At 39.7% G+C, this 15,095-nt stretch overlaps 1 protein-coding gene across 1 annotated transcript in view; it reads right to left on the bottom strand.

Annotated features, from left to right (window-relative positions):
• Positions 1–2,614, bottom strand: part of LOC147581987 (uncharacterized) — a 155,217-nt gene extending 152,603 nt beyond the window's left edge. Inside the window, exon 1 of the mRNA XM_086702978.1 lies at positions 2,542–2,614. Coding sequence (XP_086559104.1) covers positions 2,542–2,614 — 73 coding nt within the window. The remainder of the gene's footprint in view (positions 1–2,541) is intronic.
• Positions 2,615–15,095: the final 12,481 nt, after the last annotated feature.

Genomic DNA, 15,095 nt, shown 5'->3' with positions numbered 1-15,095 from the left:
CTACCACATGATACTAAGTGAAATAAGCCAGACAAAAAGGACAAATACTGTATGACTCCACTTAGATGAGGTACCTAGGGTAGTCAAATACATAAAGACAGAAAGCAGAATGGAGGTTACCAAGGCCTAAAGATGGGTGGTAATAAGGAGTTAATGTTTAATGAGCACAGAGTTTCAGTTTGGGATGATGAAAAAGCTCTGGAGACAGGTAGTGATGATGATTCCACAAAAAAGTGAATGTACTTAATACCACTTCACTGTATACTTAAGATGGTTAAAATGGTAAATTTTATGTTTATGTATATTTTACTTCAATTTTTAAATTAATAATGCAAGCATTTAACCTAGAGATACAGAAGCAAATATTAAAGGAACAACTCTAAGAGTTGAAGTGTTTTCTTCTGATCATAGGAAAATGGTGGGGGAAGGGATGCTGTTTTTCAAGCAAGCTTTGTTAAATTACTTATCTCTTTAAATTACATGCATGTAAAACTTTGATAACACTATAAACAACAGTCAAAATAAATTTGAAATAATTTTGTTTCAGCCTCTCAATTTTATAGATAACCAAATCATGGAGTGGATAGGACCTCTGGCCAACGTGATCTAAAACAGTAAGTAGCAGATTAAGAGGTTGAACTAACATGTTCTAAAATCAAAGTTCAGCATCTTACCACAGCGTCTTGCACCCCATAATAGCATCTTCCTGAGTGTCCTAAAATAAACTTCTGGGAGTCCTGCCTTAAGCCCTCTTAAATACTTTTCTTCATGTTTTATTAAATGCCTAATAATACTACAGATGTTTCCATTTTGCCTAGCACTATTCATTAAAAATGAACTTTTTTCTAATCCAAACACACTTCTTAAGTGACATACTTTTCCAAATTTTCTTTTCTATCTTCTTAATTCAATTGAATGGAATTTTTGAGTCAGGCATTTAATGTTGCTCCCTGAACAGTTGGAGAGTCCTGTTGATGAATAAGACACTGTCCTTTATTTCTTGTGTGCAGTATTTTGTACTGAACCTAAAACCCTAACCATGGTAACCTTTTTGGCAACAGAAAGCATTTCAGTTCAACTCAAGTCACCAGTTGAATATTAATTTTAATGTTACTTTTTCCTTTGGAAATATATCATTATAGAGAGCAGTTAGACTAAGCAATGACGTGTAATTTACCATGCTTCCAACTTTAGAATAAAACCCTATGTGAACACTTCTTCCAACAATACTCCATTAGTTATCAGTTGAACACATACTGGGCATCTATAAAATGTTTTAAAAAACTGTAAGGACCTGTCATAAGCATATTCTTCAACACTGACAAAGTGGATTTTCCCAGAATAATGTGCTTGACAAGCCATCAATCTTAGAACTCTAAATGAGATTTATTATGCTTTTAAGATACCACTCCCTATCACAATATTGCAGATTACTATGTATGGCTTCTAATTTCTAATCTATGTGACTGTCTCAAGAAGGTTGTGTGCTTCTGAGGTCAAGATAGCACAGGACTACATACATAATAAATGCTCATTAAGCATCTATAATAGCTAAGTAATGATCAGAGTATGGAATCATGGAATGTTAAAGCTGAAATGGGTCCTAAGGATCTATGGGTCTAACTACCTCATTTTCTAATTAAGGAAATACTAATGAACATTTGAGTGGGCACTTAGGTCAGACATTTCATGTGAATTTGCTCACAGCAGCCCCACTAGACATATAAGGAAAAGGAATCAAAGAGTTCAAGTAATGTGACCAGGATCACACACCTGGTCAGTGCTAACACTGGGACTCCAACCAAGGTGATTGGAAACCAGAGTTTCTGCTTTGATGAAACGTAGATATAGATGTTAACTGATTTACACGTGATCATGTGGCTGGCTGCTGACAGTCAGGCCTAGAGTTCAGATTGGCTGACTGCCTGATGCAGTAGCTCATTGTCAGATCCACTGGTGCATATATTAGGTTAAAACTGAGCTTCTGGGGGCTGCTGGGTGGCTCAGTCGGTTAAGTGTCCGATTTCGGCTCAGGTCATGATCTCACCATTCACGAGTTTGAGCCCTGCGTAGGGCTCTGTGCTGACAGCTTGGAGCCTGGAGCCTGCTTCAGATTCTGTGTCTCCATCTCCCTCTGCCCCTCCCCTGATCATGCTGCCTCTCTCAAAAATAAATTTAAAAAACATTTAAAAAAAAAAGAGTTAAAAAAAGAAACTAATCCAAGACCATGTCAAAATGCCACAGCTAAGGGAAGACAGGGAAGTGGGACCAGGCCTTCTGCCTCCTGAGGCAGAGCTGCACCTCACACACATTGTGGTTCCATGTGCTGATGGAGATCTCTGTCTCCCATGATCTATAAATCCATATTCCAGACATATCCTTCTGGAACTTTCCATTTTTCCAATGATATTCACTTTTATAAATATTTCCGGTCTCTGATTTACTCCTTACCCATTACTCTTTGTATCAGATCTTATTTGTGCTCAACCTCACATTAGTTCTTTGCCACTTGCCTCTTGCTCAGTGGAAAGTTGTGGTTACCTTCACCATTGCCTCTCCTCCTAACACTGCTGAAGTTCTCCTTCCTCCAAGGGGGCAGGCTGGAGGCCGGCATGGCCTTCATCATGCTTGGAATGGCAGCAGCTATGGCAGGTCCAATACCAATTCCAGATCCAAAGAGAAACTGTGCTGGGACGCATAGAATATGGATTTCCTATCAGCTGTCCAAAGGGATCAATTAACACAACAAAAATGGGGCATACTTTTACCGGTGAGAGTCATAAGGCAAGAAGGAACCAACAGATAAATTCGCTTTCTTTCTTTCCTACAATCAACAGATAAATTTATTTTATTTCTTTCCTACAATGAATTGTCCCTTTTTACAGTGTTTCCATTAAGTCTATATGAAGACATCCTATTTGACCAAGTAGAAGCTGTATTTCTTTTGAAGCTTTGGCCAGTGCAGTAATGTTCCACCCTCCCTCTCTGCCTCAAACTCTTTGCCCCCTCTCTTTTGCTGCCCTGGGATTGCATTCCCCAATAAAACATTCTCATGAACCTTTGTTTCAGGTTCTGTTTTCTATCCAACTCATATCATAAAAGCTTAATTTGAGGAGGAGTAAAACTCTTACAAACTAAAAATACCTTTCACAAATTCAGCTGGCAATTATTTACATGAACACTTTTTTCTGAAATCTCTGAGTCCTGGCAATGGGGACAGGAGATATACAGGAGGAAGCAGAAGAGGTAGAAGGTAGAGGCAATGCTCATCTCAGGTCTCACTTTTCTCTCCAGTTTAAAAACAGTTAAACGTCTCTGCTCTCAGTAGATATTTGATATTTATTAATGAACCGAGAACCTTGAAGTCCTCAAGTGAGATGAGGAAATGGGTATATATATTCTTCCAAAATATCTAGAATATCTATCTAGGCAATCATTGCTAGTGCGAACTCTTCAGATTGCTGGTAAGTTCAATGACAAGGGCCAGAAACTCCCTTCCCTTTGAAAGTTAGATGTTAGCTACCCCCTCTGATCCTGGAGAATAAAGAAAGTTTAACTGATGGGAAGAAAGGCCCAGGGAAGCAGCTGGCAACTGTCAGAACTCAAAAACACCAGCCTACCTGTATTAATCATAGTTTTTATCTTCTATATTTTATAATGTTTAAACATTGTGGAGGCCTTGAACACTGCCCCCCCCCCCCCAGGGTTAGCTAATTTCTATGGACTTTTTTTTTTTTTTAAGATTTTATTTTTAAGTAATCTCTATATCCAACATGGAGCTCAAACTCACAACCCTGAGATCAAGAGTCACACACTCCACCAGCTAAGCCAGCAAGATGCCCCTGGGTTAGCTAATTTCTAAAGATAGTAAACAACTAGCCCATGAGCAAACCAACCAACTGCAAAGCCCAAAGCCCAATCATTTCCTTTACCAAACCCTCACTCACCAAGCCAATATTCCCCCTGCCCTAAATCACTCCAGGGCCAGGTACTAGATAGCTTCTATAGCCCAGAGCCTGTAGAAACCACCCAAACCACCCAATCCTAATAACATGCCCTGCCTTGCCTTTCTCAAAGACACCACAATAAAGGCTTGTACTCAGGCTTTCTCCTCCTTCTTCTACCTCCTGACCCACCCTGATGCTTCCCATGTTGCCCTGCATAGAATGCTGTCTCCTTTTTCCAGAGACCTATGAAAATGAACTTTTCTTCCTTCATGAAAATCATGTGTACATCTGTATGTTTTACCATGTCTGATTAAAAACAATCCTAAGTACATTTTTCTTTTTTTTAATATGAAATTTATTGTCAAATTGGTTTCCATATAACACCCAGTCCTCATTCCAACAGGTGCCCTCCTCAATGCCCATCACCCACCCTCCCCTCCCTCCCCCCTCCCCCTTCAACCCTCAGTTTATTCTCAGTTTTTAATAGTCTCTTATGGTTTGGCCCTCTCCCTAACTTTTTTTTTCCCTTCCCCTCCCCCACGGTCTTCTGTTAAGTTTCTTAGGATCCACATAAGAGTGAAAACATATAGTATCTGTCTTTCTCTGTATGAATCATTTCACTTAGCATAACACTCTCCAGTTCCATCCATGTTGCTACAAAAGGCCATATTTCATTCTTTCTCATTGCCAAGTAGTATTCTATTGTATATATAAACCACAACTTCTTTATCCATTCATCAGTTGATGGACACTTAGGCTCTTTCCATAATTTGGCTATTGTTGAAAGTGCTGCTATAAACATTGGGGTATAAGTGCCCCTATGCATCAGCGCTCCTGTATCCCCAAGTACATTTTTCAAGACATCAGCCAAATAGCATTCCTCCTCAGAGACCTGACGTTCAGCTGCATGGGGCCTCCTCTCTAAGTTTCTAAGTTTTAATAATTTCAACCTCTTTCCTTCACTTCCCCACAACTAGAGGGTGGTACTTCCTTTTGCAGCTGCTACATCTATGACACAGGGCTTCTTTTACTTTTTCAGTTAAAGATTCTTTTCCCCTAGTCAACATCTCTTCATAGTAAACTTTCTCTGTCAAAATAACTGTTATGTTTTCTGTCTCTTGACTAGACCCTGATGAATACACAATTTTATGGTTAATCCTGGCACTTGGGTTTGCATCAGGGCTTAATAATTTATCAATAGCTCATGAGATATTGCCAAGGTAGGGGGGAGGTGTGTGGAATAAGCCCAGCCAGTAAAAATTCTGGGAAATCAGAGATTCAGATCAACTTTTGATGTGTCATTCTCAAGAAAATAATGCTAAATTTCTCATACTTGCCAATTCCTCATCTTATGCAGCTACGATATTATAAATCTTCACCTTTTATTAAATCAATACAGGAGACATATCCAAGTCTCTATTGTCAATAAAGGTCATGATACATTTCTAATCTTATGAAAATCAAGAGGATTTCAAAAACATATGTCTTTGTCAGTTGGGCCACTATAACAAAATACAATAAATGGTTTGGCTTATCAACAAACACTTACTTTGCACAGTTCTGGAGGCTGGAAGTCTGAGATCAAGACACCAGTAGTCAGGTCCTGGTGAGAGCCCTCTTCTGGATTGCAGATTGCAGACCTCTTTGTATCCTCACATGGAGCGAAGACAGTAAGCTATCTGTCTTGCCTCTCCTTGTAGGGGCACTATTCCCATCAGGAGGGCTCTACCCTCATGACTTAAATACACTTCCAAATACCATCACATTGAGAGTTAGGATTTAACATATAAATTTGGAACATAAACATTCAGTCCACAACAACCTGTATAACATGCTACCTATTATTGTGATAATGGGTAATGGGAAATACAGTTAACCCCAGGTTATCAAAAATTTGCATGAAGCCACTTTGCTTTTTATGAAGGACCTACATTATTACCTGTTTTTGCTAACTGAAAGAAATCCAAAGAATATTTTCACTTTTATGAAAAGGGGATGAAAAAAATAGCATTCAGCATTTGTTTCCCAGCAAGCCATTATATAGGCAACGTGCACCCCAAGAAGCAAAAGTAGAACCACCAAAGTCCTTCCCCAGGAAGTACACTCAGCATCTCAGCATCAAGCCTCCATGGCTTTAAACCATGCCTGTGAACATCCGTATTTTATCTTGATTTATTTTGTGTATCCATCAGCAAGTTGTGTCTCAAAGTATAAGAAAGCCTAAGAGAGGTTATTTTGGGGGTCTGGGCGTGCTCATATAAGTTAAAAATTGCCTCTTTGCTTTTCACCAATTTGGCTTATAAAAGGTTTCACAGGAATGTTCTACTTGCAGATAGGGGAAACATGTACTCTGGAGTAGGTGGCTAAGTGCTTGGGTTCTAACCCAGCTATATTGGGCATAGACTTGGTAACCTGAATTGGTAACCTTGGGAAAAGCATTAACTTCTCTGAGCTTCAGTTTCTTTATCTGTCAGATAGGATTATTAATACTAATTATTTTACTTACTTTATAGGCTTACTCGATTTCCTAAATATTTAGAGATCACCTATAAGCAAGATCTTATGGTAGGCATTCCATGATGTACAGAGACAAGTAAAACATGTACCCTGCCCTCAAGTTTATAATCCAGTATTTTTCTATCATTCAACAAACACTTGTAAAATACTTCCTACCAGCACCATGCTAGGAGCTAAGAATACAGAAATGTCTTCAAGGGGCTGAGAACCTGATAGATAAAATAAAGGGAGAGATAACAAGAACAAGAGGCAGAGTGTGCAATGAAAGGTTGAAACAAGTCAGTGTGACATTTAAAGGAATAGAAACCTACACCTAGTTGAAAAGGTCAGGGGAGGCTTTGTGGATCTCGTGCCATTTGAACTGACCATGAACAAAAACCTAAAATAAGAAAAGATGAAGGGAATGACCCGAAGGGTGAGCCTAGTTAGGGGTCATAAGAGCCTGAAGTGGAGTGGAGATGGTAGAAATCAGACAGAAGGAATAAATATAAGTGATATTAGATGAACAATGCTTGGAAATCCACGTGGGAAAATTATAATAGTAACTGAGAGTTATGGACGAGGATACAACCATGAATAAGGTGAGTGTGGCTGCTGTTTTCAAGGACCTATAGATTGATTAAGAATAGTAAAATTTTTTAAAGTTCCCCTAATATGGTCTCTGTTTTAAAATATAGTTTAGACATAGAAAAATTGGAGGTTCGGTAAGGCTGACAGACCAGGAAACAATTGCCATTAAAAAGATGGTTTGTTATATTCACAGATCCCAAGGGGAGGGGCCAAGCATGCCACACCACAGGGGGCCACGCAGGGAAGCCCCCCTGGGTCTGTCAAGAGGCAGAGGAAGAGGGGGGAAGCATGGGCAAGAGTCTTTACTGTGGTTTCCATGGGGAGAAATGAATGAGGCAGGGTAAGCAGGTTTGGGATTGGCTCATTTGATTAATTTCAGTGGGCTCTGGGATTTAGGAGCTGTCCCCAGATGATTGGTACTTGGCCTTGGGTTGATTATGGCAGGTGGCCCTATGTAGGACGAGATCGGGTGCGTTCAGGGTGGTATGGCCGTAGACTGCTGGCCCTATGTAAGAGAGAGCCTGATAAGGAAGGTAGTGAGGGTATGACCCCTGCAGGGTCAATAAGGCTCCAGATGTCAAAGCATCAGAATACAGAAAATAAAACACATGATTAATACAATCTCCTCAAAAATAGGGGAGTTTATTTAGTTTTGTATCCCTGGCATCCACCACAATACTTTGCACACAATATGGAAAGACTTCATAAATATCTGTTTAATGATCAGGTTAACACATCCTAACTTCATGAGTGTTGGACGGCTCTAACACACCCTGGGGCATCAGCTCCGTAGTCACTTTGTTTGGGAGATCTGTTCAGATTCCTCAGACCAAGCTGGGCACCCCTGCAGTGGATACTTACTGCAATGCATCTCCAGGATCCCCCTCCAACATAGGAGAGCAGACAGCAGACAGCCTTCAGAGACTGCCCTTGGGAGATTGTGAATAAAAGTTAAATAAATAAATGATCCTTTTAAAAATTAAAGATACTATTAAAAACTAAAAATGAAAAGTAAATAATATTTCTTTTGTGGTAAATCTACTTTATATCCTAGTTAGTGTTCTTTCAATTTCAAGAGACAGAAATCCAACTCAAACTTGCTTAAGAAAAAAAAGGCAGGGTGCGCCTGGGTGGCTCAGTCGGTTGGGCGGCCGACTTCAGCTCAGGTCATGATCTCGCGGTCCGTGAGTTCGAGCCCCGCGTCGGGCTCTGTGCTGACAGCTCGGAGCCTGGAGCCTGTTTCAGATTCTGTGTCTCCCTCTCTCTGACCCTCCCCCGTTCATGCTCTGTCTCTCCCTGTCTCAAAAATAAATAAAACGTTAAAAAATTTTTTTGAAAAAAAAAGGCGGGGGGGATTTATTGGTAATATGACTGGAAAACTATCTTCAGTCATGGCAGCTCTCCACCTTCATTTGTCTCTCTTATCTATTTATCTCTATGTATGACGTCATCTCTGTTTTTTTGTTTTTTTGTTTTTTTTTTCCAACTGAAAATAGCCTCTCTCTGTTTGGGGACAATGGCCTCAAGCAACTCCAGCTTACCTTATACTTAACAGCTCTTGATCCAGCAAGAGGAGAGAAACCATCTTCTTTTTTCCCAGAATCTCCATGTAAGTTTCAGAGGAAACTGCGAATCCTGTCTGGAGATAGAAGACACACTGGTTACTTGAACAGAGAGCAGGTACAAAATAGCAGTTACTAACTTTAAACTAAGGATGGGTGAACAGTGAAAGACTAAGGACTAAAGGAGTCCCCTCCTCATCAAAAATGAGATTCAGGCCTCTTTGGAGAGGGCATGGCTAACATGAGAACCAGAAGCTTACTGGTGGTCAAAGAAACTTGCCACAGGGTGCTGGCCAGGACCAAACAATGGAAGCGGCTTGCCATTGTGGGAGGGTGTAGTCCAGCTGCAACTGGTCTGTTAAAGAAATTAACTGTTGCCAGAGGGTGTGGGTGGCTGCAGAGGAGGAGAGCATGGCCTGAGGATATAGGTAGAATTGCCCTGCTAGCCACTAGGCTTACACCCTAAATAACAGTAATAATGGAGGATTAGGACCTGGAAGGGAATTAGCTTCCTGCTACTATTGCCTTGCAGGGTCACTCCATGGCCCTCTACTGATGAACCTTAACATTCCACTAGTGGGTGTAAGAGAAATGTTTACAGGGCCCAACTTTAAGATCACAAAGCGAGGCAAAGAAGGATGGATTTGGAATTGGCAGACAATGGTTAGGCACTTTCCTGCTTGGATCATATGTACAACCCTGAACCAATCACTGTGAATGAAGACTTTCATTAGCTAAAACTAAGCCAGGGTCACATGCTCATGCCTGTGCAGTGGTCGAGCAAATGGCAGCGGGAGCAGGCCCACTGCCACACAGGGAATGACTTCTCCATGGAAAAGATGGATTCTTCTACCAGAAGAAAGGAGAGTGCTAGGCAGAGAGAAAAAAATAGATACCCTTTGTATGTTGTATGTTGACCTATATATGTCCAGTTACATTTGGAGTTGCTGATATAGGAAAGGGAAAACCAAGGCCTTTCCCTAGGACTGATAGCTACATTTTAATTCATTTAAGAGACATTTATTAAGCACCTTCTATGAGAGGAGCTCATCTTACCAGTCCCAAACTACTGGCATCTTTGTGGACATGGGTTGAATTAAAAGGCCTAAAAATGAAAAGGCAGTTAAAAAAGGTTGAGACACGAAAACCATACCTTTGTTTACAGGTTAAAATGTCCTAAGAAATATATCTACAACTGTGTAGCAAAGTTTTTAAATACTACTCCTGGTTGAGTTGGAACAAAGCAGTATGGCCCAGTGGTTCAGAGCACAAACTGTAGAGCAAGACTGCCTCCATTCACATCCAGCTCCACTACAGTGTAAGATTGGGCAAGGAATTGCCAACTTGTGTAAAGTTTTCTCATATGTAAAACTGGTATAACAATAAGACCCACCTCATCGGAGTACTGGGAAGATTAAATAAGCTAACATCTGTAAAGCCCTTAGAACAGCACCTGGCATATAGTAAACTCTATACAACTATTATGCATTTATTATGAATTGGCTATTATTAGTTAGATATCATATAATGTGTTTTCTCTTAACTAATTTGAAGTCCCCTTATCTCCAAAATTAGAAAAAACCTTGCTTGAAAACTTCTTAACTACTATATGTATATTAGCATCCATTCTACAGAAATAGTTTTATTATTTTCACTACCTTATGACATTGAGGCATTCTCTTTATGAACATAAATCATATATTCTATGGAGCCAAATAAAACCAAACAAAAACTTGCTCTTCGTGTTATTCTGTAGCATACAGACGAAAATAGAAACATTTTCTTTATAACCGTTCTTTAAATGTTTGTGAAATTGTATGAAAAGACAAGTTTTTCCCTGAAAATAAATTTTTGTATATATCTTGTCAAAATAATATTTTTTATAAGAGTACTTTTGGAATTTCCTTTTCTTTTTTGCTTTTAAAAGGAAACTGCTTCTATAAATCCATTGTTTTTAAATGACACTAGAACATTCCGAGCAAGAAATGTACTCCATCTCTGGCTGAGTCAGAGAAACCCTCTCCTTAATGAGGACTCTGGCACTGACTGTGAACCACTGAAGCTTTTCTATTGTGACATATTCTGCAGTATTAGTGATAAACTGAAGTCTGAGGGATCAAGTATCTCAGCAAATCCTCATCAGTGAATGTTAGAATGTCGGGGAAGGATGGGCACAAAAAGAAGGAATTGCATTTCTTTTCCTTTCAGGGATAGGGCTGTATTCTCTGATAACTCTTACAACAGAGCTATGGGACCATGTGGAGCATCCATAACTGGAAGAAAACAAATGGAAACAAGACAAAATGCCAGACAAAGTACATCTATTTGGAATGTATCCTAAATCATCAGTGTGTGTGTGTGTGTGTGTGTGTGTGTGTGTGTGTGTGTGTGTACATGCACACACACACACACACACACACACACACATACTGTCTTAGTCCATTTGGGCAACTATAACAGAATACCATAGACTGGGTGGCTCAAACACCAAACACTTATTTCTCACAATTCTGTAGTCTTGGGAAGTCCAAGATCAAGGCGCTAGCAGATTTGGTGTCTGTAAGGGCTTGCTTCCTGGTTCTTTTCCCAGTGTCCTCCTCAGGGAGGGAACAAGGGAGTTCTCTAGTGTATCTTTTATAAAGATAACCCCATTCATGAGGACTTCAATCCATGACCTAATCAACTCTCAAAGGCCTTACCTCTTAATTTCATCACATTGGGAGTTAGGATCTCAACACATGAATTTCAATACATTCTAGTCCATTGTATACACACACACACACACACACACACACACACACACACACACACACATATTCCTAAACTAGAATTGCCAGGAAGTACTTTGATTGAAGGACAAATATTTCTTGGATTAAGTAAGATATGATATGATACCATAATAGAATTTTTTGTGTAAAAAAGATTAAATATTTTGATACTAATATTGTCCTGTTTCCTACAAATAAAAGTTTAAGAAATCTAACATAGAACTGGCATTTTTCTTTTTTTTTAAATATAATTTATTGCCTGATTGGTTTCCATACAACACCCAGTGCTCATCCCAACAAGTGCCCTCCTCTCTGCCCATCACCCACTTTCCCCTCTCCCCCACACCCCTATCCACCCTGTTTGTTCTCTGTATTTAAGAGTCTCTTGTGGTTTGCCTCCCTCCCTCTATGTTTGTAACGATTTTTTTCCCCTTCCTTTCCCCCATGGCCTTCTGTTAAGTTTCTCAAAATCCACATATGAGTGAAAACATATGGTATCTGTCTTTCTCTGCCTGACTTATTTCACTTAACATAATACCCTCCAGAACTGGCATTTTTCAATCTGTATATAAACAAACATTAAAAAGCATCATGTTCGGGGCGCCTGGGTGGCACAGTCGGTTAAGCGTCCGACTTCAGCCAGGTCACGATCTCGCGGCCTGTGAGTTCGAGCCCCGCGTCAGGCTCTGGGCTGATGGCTCAGAGCCTGGAGCCTGTTTCCGATTCTGTGTCTCCCTCTCTCTCTGCCCCTCGCCCGTTCATGCTCTGTCTCTCTCTGTCCCAAAAATAAATAAATAAACGTTGAAAAAAAAAATTAAAAAAAAAATAAAAAGCATCATGTTCAAGACTCTCATAATGGAGAAGATTTAGTTATAGTAACATTTTATTACTAATGACATTCTTACCAAAGGTAGAAATAATAAATATGGGACAGAGATGCATTACCCTCTTTGTCAAACATTAAGGAGAGCTAAAATGCTTCCACAGAACACTGTTTCCTCATGGGGAAAATGGGGACAATTATATACCTACCTCTTAGCTTTGCTGGAAGACTAAATTAAACAATGTATATTGCAAAGGCCAACATTCAGAGTCTGGCATTGATTAGTGCTGATAAATAGTATTTTCCCTCCTCTCCTGGAGGGCAGTCCAGGACTTAGTGATATGAGGGCATACACAACCACAGCCTTGTGCTTAAGCAAAAGAGATTTGAAATACGGGTCTAGAAAGAAGACACAGAGTTGGGGCCCAGCCTGTATTCACAGTGTTTACCACTACTTCATTGTGTACCTAGAGAGCAGCCTTGAGAAGAGCAGAACTTTGGCAAACAAACTCCCAACTCGGCAAACTCTGTAATTCCAGAGGGCCAATTAACGACTTGAGCCCTGAGCTCTGTGCAAACCAACACTCCTATAATTTGTGAATGTGCGAAAAGGAGAATAATATTATCATTTGTGCACATTATTATCCTGTAACTTATGGGCAGGTAGACAGGTAGAACACTTACTCCTAGCTATTTTAAGCAAATAAATAATTCTATGGTTGCAAGGGAATGTATAATTTTATTTATTTTTATTTATTTTTTTAAATTTTTTTTTCAACGTTTATTTATTTATTTTTGGGACAGAGAGAGACAGAGCATGAACGGGCGAGGGGCAGAGAGAGAGGGAGACACAGAATCGGAAACAGGCTCCAGGCTCTGAGCCATCAGCCCAGAGCCTGACGCGGGGCTCGAACTCACGGGCCGCGAGATCGTGACCTGGCTGAAGTCGGACGCTTAACCGACTGCGCCACCCAGGCGCCCCAGGAATGTATAATTTTAAAGACTAGGTTAGAAAGTGATTAAAGCAAAATTCCAAAACTGAAAATTGAAAGCAAAATAGTTCTTTAGTTTCTGGGAAAAAAATAGTAAGAATAAAATATATCTGGACTATTTACAGATTAGATTTTATAGTCCACTCTTCTAGTTGTGGGTCGTGTAGAAACCAGGCTTCTGTTCCTCTGTGAGTCTTATATGCAAGAAGGTCTTTTCTTCTGAGTAATCTGTCTCCCTGTACACCAACTGGGCTATCTCTATATAGACATAAGCTTCATTACTTTACCCAGGATGGTGGACTGGCTGGGCCTCATTAGTGAAACAGTAGCTACTAAAAATTCCTTCTCTGTAGGAAATATATTTAGGAGATATTGGAGTTAAAAAAAAATAAGTGTTCCCAGAAAAATGCCATTTTTCCCAATGGTTTCTTCATCATCATCCCCATTGACAATTTCAGTCATAGCATTTCAGAAAATGAATTTACAGACTAGAATAGTCTTTGGCCATGAGGAAAGAATGTTTTTGTAGCTCTATTAAATATTTCCTTAAAAATTATTTTTTAATGTTTATGTCTTTTTGAGAGAGAGACAGAGCATGAGTAGGGGAGGGGCAGAGAGAGAGGGAGACACAGAATCTGAGGCAGGCCCACAGGGTCTGAACTCACAAACTGTGAGGTCATGACCTGAGCCGAAGTTGAACCCTTAACCGACTGAGCCACCCAGATGCCCCAGCTCTTTTAAATATCTAAAAAAAAAAATTTTTTTTAAGTAATCCTTATGACCAACGTGAGACTTGAACTCATAAAACCTGAGATCAAGAGTCACATGCTCTACCAACTAAGCCAGCCAGGCACCCATTATAGCTCCCTTAAATATCATAAAGAACACATTTTGGGTTGTATTTGTTACTTTTCTATAACATCTTCTGTTGATGCTAGTTTCCAAAAGTTTAGTACTCTATTCCTCTGAACTGACAAAGAACTTAGGGTCTTTAAAGATTTTCCTTATTTCCATTGTCGATGAATTGCCATTTGTAATTCTTTGAAGGTTGAATCCTCTGATTCTTTATAACTTAGATAATGTTTTGATAGATTGGTCTTATAGGATGATTTAGAACCTTAAAAAAGACATTTATTAGCGCTTTAGTATGAATTTTTCCCTATGACTGTCAAATCAATACAATAAGAATATTCACACCAATGGCAAATCATTCCTGAACACACTTATTGATAGCAAACATTTCAGTTTGGAACTAAAAGGTCACTATGTCAGTTCCTGAACCTCTAATGTCAACATTACTTAAAACCATGCTGGAAAACATAGCCACTCTTTTTTTAAGAACTTTCAGAGAAAGTTGTAGTATTTCCTTCAGAAGTGCAGTTGAGCCTCTCACAGCTAATGTCCATGCATTCATGGCAACAAGAACAAAGGGATATTGACACAGGATAAATCACTGGTAAAACTAATGCTGTCTATTCCAGCTATGAGGATGTATAACTGCAAAACCAGCTAGGCAAAAAAGGAAGGAAGGAAAGAACGAAGGAAGGAAGGAAGGAAGGAAGGAAGGAAGGAAGGAAGGAAGGAAGGGGCAACTGGGCCACCTGGATGGCTCAGTTGGTTAAGAATCTGACTTCAGCTCAAGTCGTGATCTCATAGTTTGTGGGTTCAAGCCCTGTGTCGGGCTCTGTGCTGACAGCATAGAGCCTGGAGCCTGCTTCAGATTCTGTGTCCCTCTCTCTCTCTGCCCCTCCTCTGCTTGCACTCTGTCTCTCTCTCTCAAAAATGAATAAATGTTAAAAAATTTTAAACAAAAGACTGATTCAATTATTTGTTCTTTTAGTAAATATTTACAAATAAATTGAGTGAATAAATAAATGCAAGGATGTCTATAACATGCTAGACACTGCATATCACAT

This window comes from Puma concolor, chromosome B1, assembly GCF_028749965.1.
Source record: "Puma concolor isolate L17-30 chromosome B1, mPumCon1.1.hap2, whole genome shotgun sequence".
NCBI lineage: Eukaryota > Metazoa > Chordata > Mammalia > Carnivora > Felidae > Puma > Puma concolor.
This window is presented reverse-complemented; position numbering and strand designations above follow the sequence as displayed.